The 16415-nt window shown below is 38.4% G+C and overlaps 3 protein-coding genes across 9 annotated transcripts in view; 2 read left to right on the top strand and 1 right to left on the bottom strand.

Moving 5' to 3' along the window:
- ctrip (E3 ubiquitin-protein ligase ctrip) overlaps positions 1 to 4467 on the top strand; it is a 65266-nt gene extending 60799 nt beyond the window's left edge. The window contains exons 12-13 of one of the 3 annotated variants that reach the window (XM_017631131.1): positions 4064 to 4157; positions 4259 to 4336. In XM_017631131.1, coding sequence (XP_017486620.1) covers positions 4064 to 4157; positions 4259 to 4314 — 150 coding nt within the window. In that variant the 3' untranslated portion in view covers positions 4315 to 4336. The other 2 variants (XM_017631124.1, XM_017631121.1) reach the window with 2 other exon arrangements.
- Positions 4468 to 9215: 4748 nt separating this feature from the next.
- LOC108375128 (zinc finger protein 91) overlaps positions 9216 to 16415 on the top strand; it is an 11254-nt gene continuing 4054 nt past the window's right edge. The window contains exon 1 of the mRNA XM_017631222.1: positions 9216 to 11498. Coding sequence (XP_017486711.1) covers positions 10220 to 11498 — 1279 coding nt within the window. The 5' untranslated portion in view covers positions 9216 to 10219. The remainder of the gene's footprint in view (positions 11499 to 16415) is intronic.
- The window catches only part of BBS5 (Bardet-Biedl syndrome 5 protein), a 19828-nt gene continuing 14943 nt past the window's right edge, over positions 11531 to 16415 (bottom strand). For 4 of the 5 annotated variants that reach the window (XM_017631167.1, XM_017631174.1, XM_017631182.1 and 1 more), the window contains 6 exons: positions 16036 to 16077; positions 15797 to 15944; positions 15585 to 15733; positions 15307 to 15496; positions 14977 to 15214; positions 11531 to 12054 (listed from right to left, as the gene is read on the bottom strand). In XM_017631167.1, the coding sequence (XP_017486656.1) occupies positions 11605 to 12054; positions 14977 to 15214; positions 15307 to 15496; positions 15585 to 15733; positions 15797 to 15944; positions 16036 to 16077 (1217 nt within the window). In that variant the 3' untranslated portion in view covers positions 11531 to 11604. The remainder of the gene's footprint in view (positions 12055 to 14976; positions 15215 to 15306; positions 15497 to 15584; positions 15734 to 15796; positions 15945 to 16035; positions 16078 to 16415) is intronic. The other variant, XM_017631199.1, reaches the window with a different exon arrangement.

Genomic DNA, 16415 nt, shown 5'->3' with positions numbered 1-16415 from the left:
AAATTATCAGAGGTGGACGCTGCTGCCTGTGATGCCTAAAGCCTTGAAATTCCAAGCGCTGCGCAACTTGGTGCTGCGGCCTTCAACATAGAAGTGATGCAGTCGATGGTTTTTTCGATCTTCGTCAGCCGTGAATGCCGAAAGGGACCCCACCTGCCATATTTATATTACGAATATAGTTCGCAATCTTCTTTTTGTGCGGCTTTTGAGGTCAGCCCGTGTCTGAAGAAAAATAACCAAATCGTATTTTTGGTTATGTTACTGGGTTTTTTGCTACCAAGTATAAGCTTACGTTCTTCCATTATCCCGTCCCATCGCTTCCGACCCTTGGCTCTGTCAGAACCAAACACTGTATTACTGTATTGTTAATGTAACGAAAAATAAGAATAAATAAAAGACACAGTGGTTTTAGTGCAATGAAATTAAAGGTCGTTTTGTTTGTAATTATCGATGAGTTTGAATAGTTTGGCACACGTTGGCTTACCTAACGTGGTGTGATAGCTGACGTGATCTCCTTGCTGTCTTCTAAGAAGTGAAAAAGTGCGAACAAACGAAAAGCACAGTAACTTTCGCTAAGTTTCCCCTCAACTAAGTTACCGTGGGGCTTATTGTTAGCGGCTGGAAAGTTAGCCGTAACTAATATATGTGTAGCACACATAATACATCAAGTGACAAAACGCGTATTAGGGTGGTGCAATATATTTAGGTCGCGGACCTAAACATACCGACCCCCTTGCGGTAAGCAAGCTGTGAGAAAAAAGGAGTCGTGTCTCAACCGTCACTCGCACGTGAGGAAAGTCTTATGGTTTTCAAATATGCAGCGCGGATTTTCTACTGCGCGGATCTGCTTATTCGCCCACGCTTTCGTCGCGACCGGCTCATCTGAGGCTGTGGAGAAAAGGACATTGTTAATTGAAACAGACGTGGTTTAGAATTTCAACGCACTTTTTATTTAAATTTTTAAGGTGTGTGTGTATGTGATGAGTGGTGTGTATGTGTGGTTTTGTTTTCTTAATCTCTACGTTTATGGTTGGCAAGCTCCCGAAACAACCAGACCGTATATGGTCGCATTTATTTTGTTTGAAATTTATAAATTTTTCACTGTATTTATTTTGGCTGAACGATCCATATCGACGACCACTTATAACCTTTCGTTTGTTTTTAACGATTATCGTCTCTCTTTCGTCTCCTTTTCGTGTTAAAAAATTGCAAACTAGACGAAAGCAACGTAACGATAAGCTGTTTTCGTGTTCACAGACGAAAACGAATTACAAAGTACCAAGTGACGAACGATTAGTGTGGCAGACGAAACGAACGCTCATTTCGAGATACATGATGAGGCTGTACGATTCCGTTGAAATTTTTTTTTTAATTTTTAAAAAATATTTTTATGCAAATTTTTTAAGCTTAAACCGTTTAGTCATTTGAGGGAATGTTTTTTCAGAAAAATCTTTACGAAACAATTTTTATTCATTAAAAACTCCATTTTTGGAGGTATTTTCAAATCGGTCCAGCTCACGTAAGGCTTAATATTTTTCGGAAATATTTTGGCGGAAGTCTTTTCCAATGGAAACACAGTACCGATGTTTTTTTTGTATGGGGAGTGATGCAGTTTAATGTACATACATATGTATGTATGTACATATGTATATTTTAAAAATATTAACTATTCATATTTTAAAAGCAAAATTAATTATTTGCAGACACTTCTAGCTGGCAGTTACTTTTGCCAGACGCTCTAAAATATGCAACAATTTAGAAACTTACTTACATACATGTATACGTTCTTACATATGTACATACATATACATACGTACTATAGTGGAATTCGCGCTTCTTTGTATTCGCCGAATCCTGCGTAAGTGTAACCGGTCGTGCGTGTGGTTGTTGTTGCATGTGTATTTGATGTACCGCTAGCAACAACAAATCACACGCGCATGCAGTTACAATTATAATAATAATAATCAGGGACGTGAGCCGGTTTTGAACCGGAAAACCGCTCTGTTCTATTAATTAACTGAACCATTAACCGAACCGAAATTTTCCACAAATGTTTGATCCGAACCGAAAACCGAACCACTTTCTATAAAGATTGAAAGGTTCGTTTCAACCAATTTTCAATAGATAAATGTACCCACTTTTTTCTTTTTGATAAACATGGTAATACCCATCATGTTTGTTTACCATGTGACAATATCAAATGTAAAGGCAACTCATCTCATTTGACAGACACTTGACCCTTAACCTTGCGCGTTGAACCAAAAAAAACCAGCCCAAAAGTGCAAAAACGGTTCGAACCGCTGAACCGAACCAAACAAATTTTTCATCCGGTTCACGTCCCTTATAATAATATAAGAGATTGGCGCTTACACATATGTTAGTGTTTGGCCGAGCTTCTCCTCCGATTTGTGGCGTGCGCCTTGATGTTGTCACACAAAGAGGAGGGACCTACAGTTTTACGTCAACTACGAACGGCGATTGTATTTTCATGAGAAGCTGTTTTTTCATGGCAGAAATACACTCGGAGGTTCGCCATTGCCTGCCGAGGGCGACCGCTGTTAAGAAAATACCTTATTTCTAAATTTTTTTGCGATGTTGCTTTGACCAGGGCTTGAACCCAGGCGCTGCGGAGTGGAAGCGCGCACTGCTTACCACTACACCACAGCGGCCGCACAACAAAAAACGAATACACAGAAGAGCGAATTCCCCTTATATTTTGTGACTCAAAACTTAACGGGGTTACTCATACGCTCTGTCCAACAACTTAAACACAACTGTGCATATACACTTGAAGGGTGTTCGAGGAATGCTTGACCGTCCGGATGGGTCTGGCTGTTTACAGAATGTTTGCAAGTACTATTAATAATAATGGCTGCATTTATTTATTCATTCTGAACGTTTGGAATAAACTTTTTTGTTTACTTATTCTTTAGAACGTTCCTGATGATATGTTAACGTATGTATATTTCAATCGCATTCTGTTTGTTCTAGCTGTGAAATGGGATTATCCGGAATGTATATAGAAACGCAGCCAATAATAATTTGGTAAAGCATTCACCACGACCAAAAGTACCGCAGTAGTTTTCATTATTCAGTCCATGACCTTTAACGCCAACTGGATATTTTTAAAGAAAACTTGCGGTAAATCTTGCAATGAAGAAAATCGATGGATAAATAAGAAAGTAAAGATTGGTCAAATGAAAATGCGCAAGGAGTTTTTGTATGAAATATGAGCAGAAAAGCGTATTACTCATACGCCACGTACATCTGAGTAGGAAGAGTGTTTGCATCGAAATTATTAACTAACTAGCAGACCCGGCGAACTTCGTCCCGCCCAAAATTTGATTTTTAATTTAAACATTTGGTCCAACAGTTTCTCCAACAATCCCCATTTACGATTTGTACTGGCACATTCATCGGCTAAGACTGTGGTTTGGTGGTCGTTTGCCGCCTTAAATAACCGAACAAAAGGGTTATGTCCCTGAGAAGGTCCCTGGTGGCAACAATGATCCGGATCTATAGTTATCTTATAGTTGGAGGCAATTTCAAAATGAAAGCGTATCCTTGTTCAACAGAAATTCAATATACATACATACATAAACTGAGATAAAATAACTTAAAAGCCAGTTTCGCGAAAGAAATTTAAGAGAAAAATTATTTTTTTCTGTCAGGTTCTATATTAAATTCAATTAAAAAAATAAATTTTCATTAAATTGCTGTAAGGTATTTCGACAGGTGGTGATATGAGATTTACCACTGCACAACGCAACCCTGGTTTTTACGAATGAAGCTTTAACGCATAATAATATTTGAAAATCACATCCATTGGGCCAATCGTAACACACGAGAGTTCGATATACTCAATGGTGCAACAGGTTGATTTAGTCTGACATTAACGGCACCTTTTCACACTTGTCAATTTTTAGTAATAACTCGACTTCAGCACCACTTGGCAGCTCTTTTTTGCAATTGGACTGCCTTTACCATTTCCAATGTCCCATAGCCGACTTGGGCTTAGACTTTGTTTTACCCGGCTATGCTAACGTTGAACTGTGTCGAGGTGGTAACAATACACAATTTACATCAATATATCTCATTGGTGACATATTGGTTCCTCATCGAAGGCGTCCAGAAACAATTTGAGGCATTGCGTGAAGGTACGTGCGCTGCCCCAAAGCAATTTAGATTTAATATAACAGTGTTGTGTTTTTTTACATCCTTAACTCATAAATCATTTCTTTCATACTCCTTCTGCCAGGTTTTGACTCAGTGTTTCCGACGCAACGTCTGCGTATGTTCTATCCTGAAGAGTAGGAGAATGTGTTTTGCGGTTCTGGGGCTATTGGGAGATTAAAATGCTGCAAGATTGTTGCCGTACCGATCACGGTTTTACACAAGATTCCCAAGCTATACAACATTTATACGATATACTATCATCGTATACTCGCGATGAGCAACGATTATAATAATAATAATAATTATTCAATTAGTTCGTAAGATCTACGTGATTAAGTGAACCACTATTTTTTAAGCTGAATTCACGGTAAATTGCAAATATCTCGAAAAGTTATCTATAGAAAAAAAAAAATTGTCGATTTTCGGAATCAGCGAGCAATCCTCTATGGGAATTGGATAGTAGCATCCATAGAACAATTTTGCTGTAAACCAGTGTATCCAGCAGCAACTTGCAAGAGAGTTACGAACGATTCATGCTCAAATGGAAATTATCTAAAAATGTACATGAACGCAAAATTAGCCAAAAATTCCAAGTTTTAGGTACAGCCGATCGAAATGTTGTTTACATTACTGAAGCATAAATAAGAAGAATTTAAATTAAAAGCAAACGTTAGAAAATTAGTATTTCCATTCTTGACAAGTATTTGGAGTTCTTATAAGTTATTTTAAACGTAAAAATCAATAAAATAAATTAGATTTTTCCATGAATTGAGAACAGATGACTTTGGCCAGGTGTTTTCCTTGCTGGCAAACCGCTGCTGGTAAAAATAAATTGTCGCTAGGGATGTGCCGGGTAGAGATCCAATCGCATATCCCGTAGACTGCTGCCCTTAATTTCATAATATTGCTATATTCTATTTTTTTTTTTAGATACTTACTTATGGCCAGATTATTACAGGCTTGCTTGATTTGTCTCTAAACATTAAGGACGAGGGTCGACCACTCAGATAATTCGCCGACCACCGTTTGAGCCCCTGGGGGAGAGAGGAGGCCTCTATATCTTCTAGTAGCGCGGAGTAGCTGACGGTGTCGAGCCCCTTGGATAGGTCCAACGCCACTAGAATAGTTCTCTCCCATGGTCGCTTTCGGTTAAAGCCACGAGTTATCTGGGTGTTTATATCGTTAAGTACTGTTGTTGTGCTGTGCAGTAACCCATGCTGATGCTTCACTGGGGTCAAGTGGTTTGTGTACTGCGAGAGTAGAAGGACCGCTAGTGTCTTCGCTACCAGGGAAAGGAGAGTTATCGGGCGATAGGACTCTCCTTTAGCAGTGGGAACACTCTCCCCATTTTTCAGATGTCTGGAACGATGAGAGTGACCATAGACAGTTTGAGGAGCTAGGTTAAATAGTCCACTCCCACGGGGCCCAAATTTTTTGGCATAGGCATGCAAATTCCGTCGGGTCTAATGGCTTTGCAGTGTGAACTGTCAGCTTAAATAGCTCGCGGATCGTGGTCGCCAAAAGATATTTCGACTCTGGTTAGCTGGTTAACAATAGGGAAATGGAGAAAGATTTACAGCTACCTCTTATACCCAGATCCTTCAATTTGGCGGAAGAATAGTCGGAAAGTATTCCCAAATTTGTTCACACTGGCATTGAAGCATCTCTGCGAACCGCCTTCCCCAGTGAACTCAGAAAGGGTGTTTAGTGCATCGGGAAGCATTTATATTGAAAATGGAAATAGGCTGTTGACCGGTAATGCGGTAATGCTTCTTGAAATAATGAAAAATATATAAATTTTTAACTCTAATTACTAATTACTTAGGTAAATAGTATTAAATTTGATTATGAAAACAAAGGAAAAATCTAAACTACATTTTTAAATTGAACTCTCTATACTCGAAATCCCGAAATCTGGCCGCATAGTCGGACAACAGAAAAACGACCAGATAAGCTGGATTCCGGATATCTACCGGATACCCGGAACATCCCTAATTGTCACTTTGCGCTTTTGATTTCACCTATTTTGCAATTTTTTTCGTACGCAAACGCTAAAACTTGATAATTTGTGATAATTATCAATAATTATCAGCTTGTCGAACAGACTAATTATTTCATAAATAATTTTAAAAATTTAGTACAATCTAAGATTACAATAGGGGTATCAAATAAAAGATAAAACTCTGTAAAAGTGAAAAAAAAATTTGTGGTGCACAAGGGCGGATAAGTATCGAAAATGTTCTTTTAAAATTGTATATGAGCATTTCCACAGAATGGTCAACCAGAACCGAGAACTAAAATTAACAATCCTTCGTATGGGAGCTATAAATTATGGTAGTCCGATTCTGACGGTTGCGACAAATGATTAATACGTTATAAAAGTGCTGATAATTTCGGCAAACATTTATGTGGCGCTCTATATCTTCCTACTTCTTCTTGCTTACAAACATCGAACCATTTTTTTGAAAGGTATAAAAAATGCTGGCAAAATCATACGTTCGCGACTGGTACTTAAGCTTATAAATAAAAAACATAAAATTAGGTAATAGGAGGTCCTTAAAAAATATCGATGAAAGGTTCCTTTGACCTGAACACGAACCTGAAGTCCGTTTTGCTCCATCACGTCTGGATTTTTTCCTAACCTCAAAAAACACCTCGGATTTTCTCTGTCACGTAAAGTCCGAGATGGTTTTTGATGTTAGAAAAAAATCCAGACGTGATGAAGCAAAACGGACTTCAGATTCGTGTTCAGCGTCCCTAAAAACATATAACAGACTAGGTTTGGTCAAAGGAACTTTTCATCGATTTTTTTGTGGACCTGTGAATTTAATCGCTTTAGAATATTCTGTTCCATTTCGCAGTTTCTTACATTTTTCAATTTGCAGTCAAAAGCGACTTCCATTATTAGTACGTTCGCGACCGCGTGTGTATTGCTAACATATAGAGAAATAAAAATCGAAAGATCATCGCTTTTGCGCCAAAGATATACCTAGCAAAATGATATCGAGTTTAAGGGAATCCCCTAAATGACGCACATACTTATGTATGTATGTCTATTTGTTGGGCTTTATGGGAATTCAGTACATCTTTTCGCGAAGTTGATAAATTAGCAAGTGCGTTAAAGGCAGAGTTTTTTGGCTTAAATAAAGTGAAATTCTGTTACTAAATATATAAAAAAATCTTTTAAGTAACATAATAGTGCGAAGTATTTAAAAATGCCTAAAACTAAAACAAATTTGTCAAGACAAACGACAGCTGCGAGAGCAATGGCCCGCAATCGGAGAATAGTGGCGGCGGTGCGAATAGAAACGATGCTTTCAACGCGATCTGCCGCGACAATCTGCAATCGTAATCATATCTGCGTTTATTTATCGACCTCAAATCAATTATATAGGTGAATTTTAAAATAAAAGTTTATCTACACACATCAGTGCCGTACCTATCAGTGCCAGTGAAAAATATAATATCGTTGCCTTAGTCCCAAATAGAGTTGTTCAGACACGTCCGGCACAGTGCCGTTTTTTATCGTCAGTGCTGCTTCAGTGTTCGTTTCATAATTTGTTTATACACTCTAAAAACTGTATGTAAAACTACTACTGTAAAGTGTTTATTTTCAACCAAAATCTGTGTAAGTATACGCATATGATGTTCATTTGGATTTTTGAACTTGAGACGTTCAAAATATACACATGAAATGTATAAAATTGCTAACGTTTTTAACGCAAAAAGTAGTAAAAAAAAGTAGTAGGAAAAATAAAAATTAAGTACATTTTACGTGTAATTTTGCTTTACGCGATAAATTTGGTATGTAAAAGTAAACAGGCATTGTTTAATTTTATTAACACGGTGTAAATTTGCATACCTTAGGAGAGGAACCTTTCTTAATATGCGTTAACTAAAAAAAATAGAGCAAATTTTAAACACTTTCTGTGTAAACTGTGTAACTCCCTAAACCCCGCAGATATGCCTCTACATGAGCTAAAACTAGAAGCTGAGACACCCATAATTCTTTTACGCAATCTTAAGCCACCTGAGTTGTGTAATGGTACGCGTCTTCAAATTATACTTTTTTCCCAATCTTATAAGGCAAAAATTTCGACCGGTCCGACAACGGGAGAAATAACGATGATTCCAAGGAAACCAATGATCCCAACGGATTTTCCATTTACGTTTAAACGTGCCCAGGGCTCGAATCGTAACATCCGTTCATAATCCGAAAAATGTGTTTTTACGTGACGAGTAGTACGATATCGTATGTGACGATTCGAGCCCAGTTTCCAGTAGAGACATGCTTTTCCATTACCATCAATAAGTCCCAAGGGCAAACATTCAACGTTGTCGGCATTGATCTTCGTAACGAAGTGTTTACGCATGGCTAACTATGGTTGCGTTCCCTAACTCACAAGAAGTTGCAAGAATTTACGGGAATTTACCAGAAAGGGTTCCCGTACTCGGTTCTCTGGCTTCTTTTGCCTTTTGCCTTTTGACTGTTTTACAGGTTTTAACCCAGAAAAGTTGGGGAACCCAACTTATATGTGGCACTTTCACGTATCGGTTCATCAGAAAATCAAACTTTTCTTATTCAAGGAAATGGAAATGAAACGCGAAACGTTGTTTTTACCATGATAAAAATATAGTAAGGTAGAACCGCTGAGAGTCACTTTTAAGATTCTTGACGTTTCCAAACAATTTAATTTTTAAATTTACTCACAAACTCACACACACATTTTCATTTTCAATCTCAAGCAACAACAATTTCGAACAATTTCAATTTTTTATTTTCACTTTTATATGATTTTAAAATGTTGGCAATCATGGCCGACAAATTGAGAGAACGGTTATACCTTGCTATGTTTTTATCATGGTTTTTACTGAAGTGTACAACAACTAAAATTCAAATAACTCTATTTTATAAGCATACTGTTACATATTTAATTTATGCTGTACATTCCTTATATGAAAAAAGTATAAAATATATTCATACACACATATGTATGTATATTTTAAGCCTTTTATTATTAAAATCTTTAAGGACTTAGGGTAACAATGGCCGGATGAATTATGGATACTAATAAAGGCAACATTCTTCTCCTGAAGAGGTTTTCCCACTTGAGTTTCAATACGGGTTCTCCTTAACGTTGATGCAAAATTGCTCACGAGGCGTAGCGAAGTACGCCGGGTATTAGCCAGTTTGTGTATAAAGAATATTCTAACATCACCGTCAACATAACACAGTCACCAAATTCAGCCACCGCACTGCCAAGTACAGATTGGCTATTGCTCTTTAAAAAAACATTTCGAAAATTCCCTTTACATGCATTTTCGTACAATCGAAAGAGTATTAAGTAAATTGTTTACAAAATTTAGGCGAAAAGAAATGATGGCTAAATACCAAGAATGAGGTCAAAACTGAATACAACAAAAATCGTTTCTAAAACAATATAGACGTCTAGTATTTGGAACCAACGAATAATGTACATACATATGTATGTACGTAGTTCGGAAAATGCAGTCATTCTATGTATGTATGTACATGTGCCTGTGTTCAAATAATATTGGATGAGGACTATCGGCGGCAACGAAACCAACCGCAGCAACAGCTGCTGGCTGTGGGATCGGCGGACGAGCGAATGGCCAAATGAACGTTTTGTAGGCCGAAAGAGAGAAAAAATTTGTTTTTCATTCATTTTTAATACAGAAATTTAATTTATTTTTAGAAAACTGAAATATGCGTCTATTTCGTTGGGTCGCTAGCTTAAAAAGAAATTCTTGTGCGAGTACGAAAGACGTGTTCTCGAGCGAGTCGTTTTCGTTGTCGTTTGTGTTAAATATGTAATTACAGAATTTACGAAATAGTTTTATGATTTTATTGGAATTTATAAAACAGTTACCAAGTTTGGGAAAAAATTAGTAGTATGTGGCACGCGTACAATACGTTTGGTGTGCTACTTTGGAGCTGTCAGTTCGCACTGAATCTTGTCTAATTTGTGTTTTTTTTTGCCCAATAGTGAGGTCATCCTACTCGTTTTTGAAATTTCCGAAAATGTGTTCACTGGCCGCATTGAAGTGTCCACTTTGTGCGCAGACAAATTTTCCGAATATCGACGCGTTGCGTATCAGCTTAATTAAAGCGGCCAATGGGCCACTGGCCTGTCCCATTTGCCATGAACTCTTTTTGGGTTTGGACAAGTTGACCATTCATCTATTTAGCCATACAAGCGTAATGATGAGTGCAGCAACAGAGGCGGCAGCAGTGGCGACAGATACCAGAAGACCAGTGGAAACTGAAATGACGAAAAAGGCAGCGGTGAAGTCAGAGATGAAATTAGAAACGCAAGATGCAACCAGCTCATCATCTGCACCAATGAAGCGTTCTAATAAGGAAAAGAAAACTAAAAAATCGCGACAAGTTGTCGAAGTTGCCTCACAAAGAGTGGAAAATGTAAATGTCAGTACTGTGTTTAGTCAGCAAGCGGTTGATGGCACAAATGATAAATCTGAAAAGGAATCGGCGGCCACCCTCTCCACGTGTGATATTTGTGAGTTTACCTTTCGTGATGAGGAGCTGCGCAACATGCACTTTCGTCTTGTTCATCAGAATGTGAGCCACACCAGCAACGATCACTCAGCCAATGCCGTCACTTCCACCGAACCCGATTTTAAATGTCATCTTTGTTCGAAGACCTTCAAAATGAAGGGTTCTCTACGCGTGCATTTGAAAGTCGTACACCTAATGTGCTTGCCCTACTCAGGCAACAGTCCCAAACTAAGCATATGCGATCGCATACGACACAAGGAGTCCAAGGTTGGGACAACTGCCAGCAAAGTTGGTCCACTCAATGTGCCGCAGTCCACGTCATTGAAAACGGATATTAGCGACGAGCAAATATTGCCGCAACCACCAGTACTAACCGCACAGCAGTCATTGCAACCACAACATCAAATAACATTGACCGCAAACTCGCCACAGGTCGCGCCGCAAGTGTCCAATGGCTTTACGTTCGGTGCACTGACTTTGTTACCCGCGCCATCGGTAGCGGCTAATGCAATGGGCAGTTTGTTGAATTTGAATAGTAACGGTGAATTTGTGCATGCTGTAGAGGGCGCGCCGCTAAATTCAAATGTGCTGTTAGTCATTAATACAAACCCGGCAGCCGCGGCCGGCATAGACGCGGTGACCACGGCGATTGCTGGTGGCGGCGCAACTGCGGAGCCCCAGGGTAAAACTGCAGCGGAAAGCTCCAAAATGTGGAAGTGTAATGAATGCGCGAAAACCTTCACCACAAAATACTTCTTGAAAAAGCATAAGCGTCTGCATACGGGTGAGCAAAAAATGGTAAAAAAGTTATGCTGCTTCAAAGCTTTCAGTACATATTTTATTTTTTTAGAAATACTACGTGTATCCTCAAAACATTTACTTATGTATTCTTACTCTCCTTCTACCCGCGGCAATACATCCCATAAATCCTGTAACTTGTAGCCGTCACGTATACGCTCCATTGCGAATCCCAACTCTTTGCAATAGACCGGTTCCCGTGTTGGTGCCTCAGTGCCGGTTACTGCAGTACCTTCTGCCAAATAGGTATTAAGTTTAGTGTTGACCTCGCGCTCTTGACGTTCATCGATCTCCAGAAACTCATCGGGCTTGAATTCCTCGGCCTCTTTCATGCTAGCTAATCGTTTTTGTGCATCCGCTGAGTCATAACGTACGCCAAAGTTGGGATTCTCCGAATAAATGGCATGCAGTGATATGAGTTCCTTGTAGATTTCATTCAGCCGTTCAACCGGGTCTATGCGAAAGCCGAGCACATAGCCACCTCCAGTTTCGGCTGTTTGTATAACTAGCGCGGGCCCATACTTCGACTCACGAATGCGTATCTGTAAATAGAAGAAGATAAACATGTGTATGTGCATACATATGTAAATAGGAGAATAACGTGAGGAGCTAAATTGGAAAACATAAAAACAGCTATCGGGAAGGGAAATATATAGAATGTGAGGGATGCTCTTGATGATGTCATCAGGCAACAAGTTAGAAAGAAAAAGCGAATCGCGTTGAGGAAATGTAGTCACCAACTACTTTCTTTGCGACAAAGCTTTTGAGGTCTTATGCTCAACATGTGGCTTCCATGGAAGTTTGAAATCCAGAATTACTCCTAGATACTTGACTTAAATTGTGGTGGGAGTTGAACCATCCTAAGGTTGGTTCTAGTGAAGAGCACAACGCTAGTCTTGGTTGGGTTAGCAAACAGCCCATGCTCACTACACAAAATGTCAATCATATTCAGTGTTCGTTGCGATTTCCGGCAAACAACTGTCAGAGAATGCCCCGTAATGAGCTAGGCCACATGATCTGCATAGGCCTGGACAACTACTACAACGGCAAGTCTTTGTCTTGTCCCAGTTTGTCACTAAACCAACTTCTTTTGCCATCTGTTCTAAGTTGCACTCTAATGCTCCCATAAATGTTTTACTTCATAAAGTGACAGATTGTCTTATAAACTGAGAATTTAAAATAATCTGCTGGATTAGAAAATGTAACATGTTGGGGATAGTGAAGAATACACGAGAATTACTGCTCTCTATTCAATGAAGAATTAGGAACGAATTAGTATTGAAGTTGTTCTGAAAAAGTCGTGAACTGGTCCCGAAAGGGTTTCGGTCAAGTCTTAAAACGGTTTTATCATGATCCCTTACCCGAAATAGTCCTGAAACGGTCTAAAAATTATTCCGAATTAGTCCCGAAATGCTCCTGAAATAGTCCTAAACAGACCCAAGGTTTTGGTCGAGAAAGTCGGGAACTTGTGCCAAAAGAATCTCGAAAAAGTCTTAACCCGATCCCGAAGTGCTTCAGTATCTCTCCTAAAATGGTCCCAAACTAGCCCCAAAATGGACACAAAATAATCCTAACCTATGTAGACCCAAAATTGTCCTGAACTAGTCTCGAAATAGTCCTTAACCAGTCTCGAAATGGTCCACATCTAGGCTTAAAATGGTCCTCAAATAGTTGGGAATTAGTCCCGAAACTGTACCGAAAGCGTATAAAAATCATCTCGAACTAGTCCCGACATGGTCCTAACCTAGTCGTCGCTAGCCCTGAATTAGAGAAATGTTCATTTCCACACAAGAATAATTACAGATTTTCTGATGGGTTACACATAAAGCAGATAAACATTTTATGCTGGGTTAACCCAAATTTTTGCCACACTGAGAGCTAAGATGTTTACACATCAAAAATCGATCTAAAACTTATAACTTCACTACCCTATTACAAAAGTTATGAATTTACGGTTATCGAATTTACGAAATTTTAATATAGAAATAGATAGTCGCGACTTATCAGAGAGGCTACCAAGAATTTTGAATAAATAGTTATAAGAAAAATTGCGGTGGGCCAAACAAAACGTCAATAGGCGATTTCTCAGAAATTCCAACGACCAGATGAGATAAAGTAGTTCGGGCCAACGACATAATAATAATAATAATAATAATAATAATAATAGATTGGTGCTTACACATATGTTAGTGTTTGGCCGAGCTTCTCCTCCAATTTGTGACGTGCGCCTTGATGTTGTCACACAAAGCGGAGGGACCTACAGTTTTACGCCGACTCCGAACGGCGATTGTATTTTTATGAGAAGCTGTTTTTCATGGCAGAAATACACTCGGAGGTTTGCCATTCCTGCCGAGGGACGACCGCTGTTAAGAAAAACCCTTTTCCTATATTTTTTGTGATGTTGCTTTGACCAGGGCTTGAACCCAGGCGTTGCGGAGTGGAAGCGCGCACTGCTTACCACTACACCATAGCGGGCCATCGACATACATATGTACATTAGGGCGGTCCAAAAAGTGTAAAGTCCGAATTTTAATGTTCCCACACCCTAGGATTGTTCTATATCGTAAAAAGTATACCGATTTTTTTTTTATTTTGAAATCAAAAAATTTTTAGAGGTCGCTCAAAGTGCTGAAACTTTTCCATATACACATTTTATATGGAAAATCCACTTTTCATAGAAATTGTATATATAGAATTCTTGAAAATCAATACTTTTCGATCGGACAACTCACGTTCTCTTCAGGAGACGTTCAATAGTAATACCCAATTGCTTATTTAACCATTTTTTAATACTAACGATTTTTTATTGGTCGCCCCAACCAATCAACAGTAGCCATTTGACATAAGAAGCCGTTAGGCGAAGAAAGAAAGAAAGAAGAAAGGTACCGCTATTATACATATTTACGTACATACATATTAGTTGCGATGCCGTACGAGTCCGGACTAGTCAGACATAGTCAGAATCAGTCAGATTTTACTGGAAATCGATCCCGTACTCGGTTCTCTGACTATTGAGAGGACAAAAAAGAGAGTAAATACGATTCTCTCTCTGTCAGAAGTTACCAGTTTTAGTCCGAGAATTTTTTGCTGGTAAATTCTGGTAAATGTGTCAAACGATCAGCTGTAGTGTTTTTGGCAACCAAATTGTAAACAAAAGAAAAGTGCACTCTGCTAATTCATGTTGAAAAGTATTTAATTACTTGTTTAAGTGGATTCTAATGAATTGGAAAGTATTTTTGGTTATTTACATGTGTGAGCTGAGTGTGTTTACATTCAAAATAAGCAAAAATTTACAACCAAAATTTGGAGGTTATGTTGAAGTTGACAGCAGTTACCATTTTTTACTAGAAAGCGATCCCATACTTTTCAATGTTACTCTTTCGCTCTGAGCGAATTTTTATTTTTTGACTAGTCCGAGTCCGAGGAATACGGGATTGCACCTATTAATACTAATGGATACTTACGTTTGCAATTTGTAGATAGGGTAAACTAATATTGAAAGTATCATTGGCATCGGCAAACCACACCAAACGTATATTGGTCACCACAAATGAACCCAAATTGCCTTGATCGCTAGACAAATTCCAAACACCGTTAACATTATTATAGACCAATTCGTCTGGCATAATTATCAGTTGTCCCGATAGTACAATGGCGCCACGTAATTTCAGGTCTCTGTACAGGTATGTGCGTTGATATAATCTGAAGCGAAAATGCACCAAATAAAGAAAGCGTACCATTTCAAATTGAGTTAAATATGTAGTACATATGAATGTATATATGTATGTACATACTGATATATTTCGAAAACGCTTTGGAAAATTGGCGTATTCCTGCGTGCCGTATCGCCAGAGACATCAGTGAAGAGAAATTCAAAACGCGTATTACTGCCGGTTGCCAGTATGTAGAGCGCTTGGGTAGGGCCACCCACTTTGGGGACCACTGAGCGTGTGTTGGTGTTGACAAAGCGAGCATAGCCGATAGCTTAAATATGAGAAAAATCAATTAAAAGTGTTTAAGGATTATATTAGAGAAATATCTACTTTTGCTAAGTACTCTATTTTCCTCTTACACAAATTATATTTTTTATGCGATAGGGAATACCAAATAATACGCAAGTTGGTTGCTAAGAGTCGTCCAGTATCTCCAGGATTGCCTTTCGTATCCTCGATGTGGTAAATGGTATCCAAAACATTTTCACCATTACGCAGATGGTTTTGTCTAAAGTGTTACGAGATATATCAATTAGTCAGTTATTTAAACATGCAATCAGTATGCACTTACATATTTGGTGTGTCGAATTTAATTTCTTTGTCTTCCCAAAGTAAGTTTTCTGTTAAAACGTCCATGGTGTAAATAAAAAATATAATTTCCGTTACTCTTCTACTTGTGTATGTTTTGGTTTTATTTCGAGCTTTTTGGAGTGCCGTTACTAGGATACCAGTATAACAGATTTGTTGTTCAACAGTGTCGGTAGAAACTAATTGTTGCTCTGTTTTGTTGAAGTACAAAAACAAACTTACATGTGGCTAGTTTAGAGTGAAAAGTTGCTAAGTCCACTTTTTCTGAAATCCCATATTTTGATATAGGAGGCAAGAGAAATAAAAAATTGGTCGTCTCCAAATGGATTAAGGTACTTGTTATATATCTACCCGTTTATATTCAATGAAAGGTAAATTTGCTAAGCACAAAAGAGGCATACCAAGTCGATACGACCAAAACAATACGAAATCTATTAATCAACATCGACTCCTTCTCATTACCGTTAAAGCCAAAGATAATTTAAGCTTCTCTAATGAATGCTAAAATTGTCCTATTAGATGATTTCCTTGTACCTAAGAGATTGGCTGTCGACAAATCAAACCACATTAGTTTTGCTTGGCTAACGCTGGACATAACTGTT

Source organism: Rhagoletis zephyria, unplaced genomic scaffold, assembly GCF_001687245.7.
Source record: "Rhagoletis zephyria isolate East Lansing unplaced genomic scaffold, Rhagoletis_zephyria_1.1 Rzeph_scaffold_00092, whole genome shotgun sequence".
Lineage (NCBI taxonomy): Eukaryota > Metazoa > Arthropoda > Insecta > Diptera > Tephritidae > Rhagoletis > Rhagoletis zephyria.
Note: the sequence above shows the minus strand (reverse complement) of the source record. Positions and strands in the feature narration are given on the sequence as shown.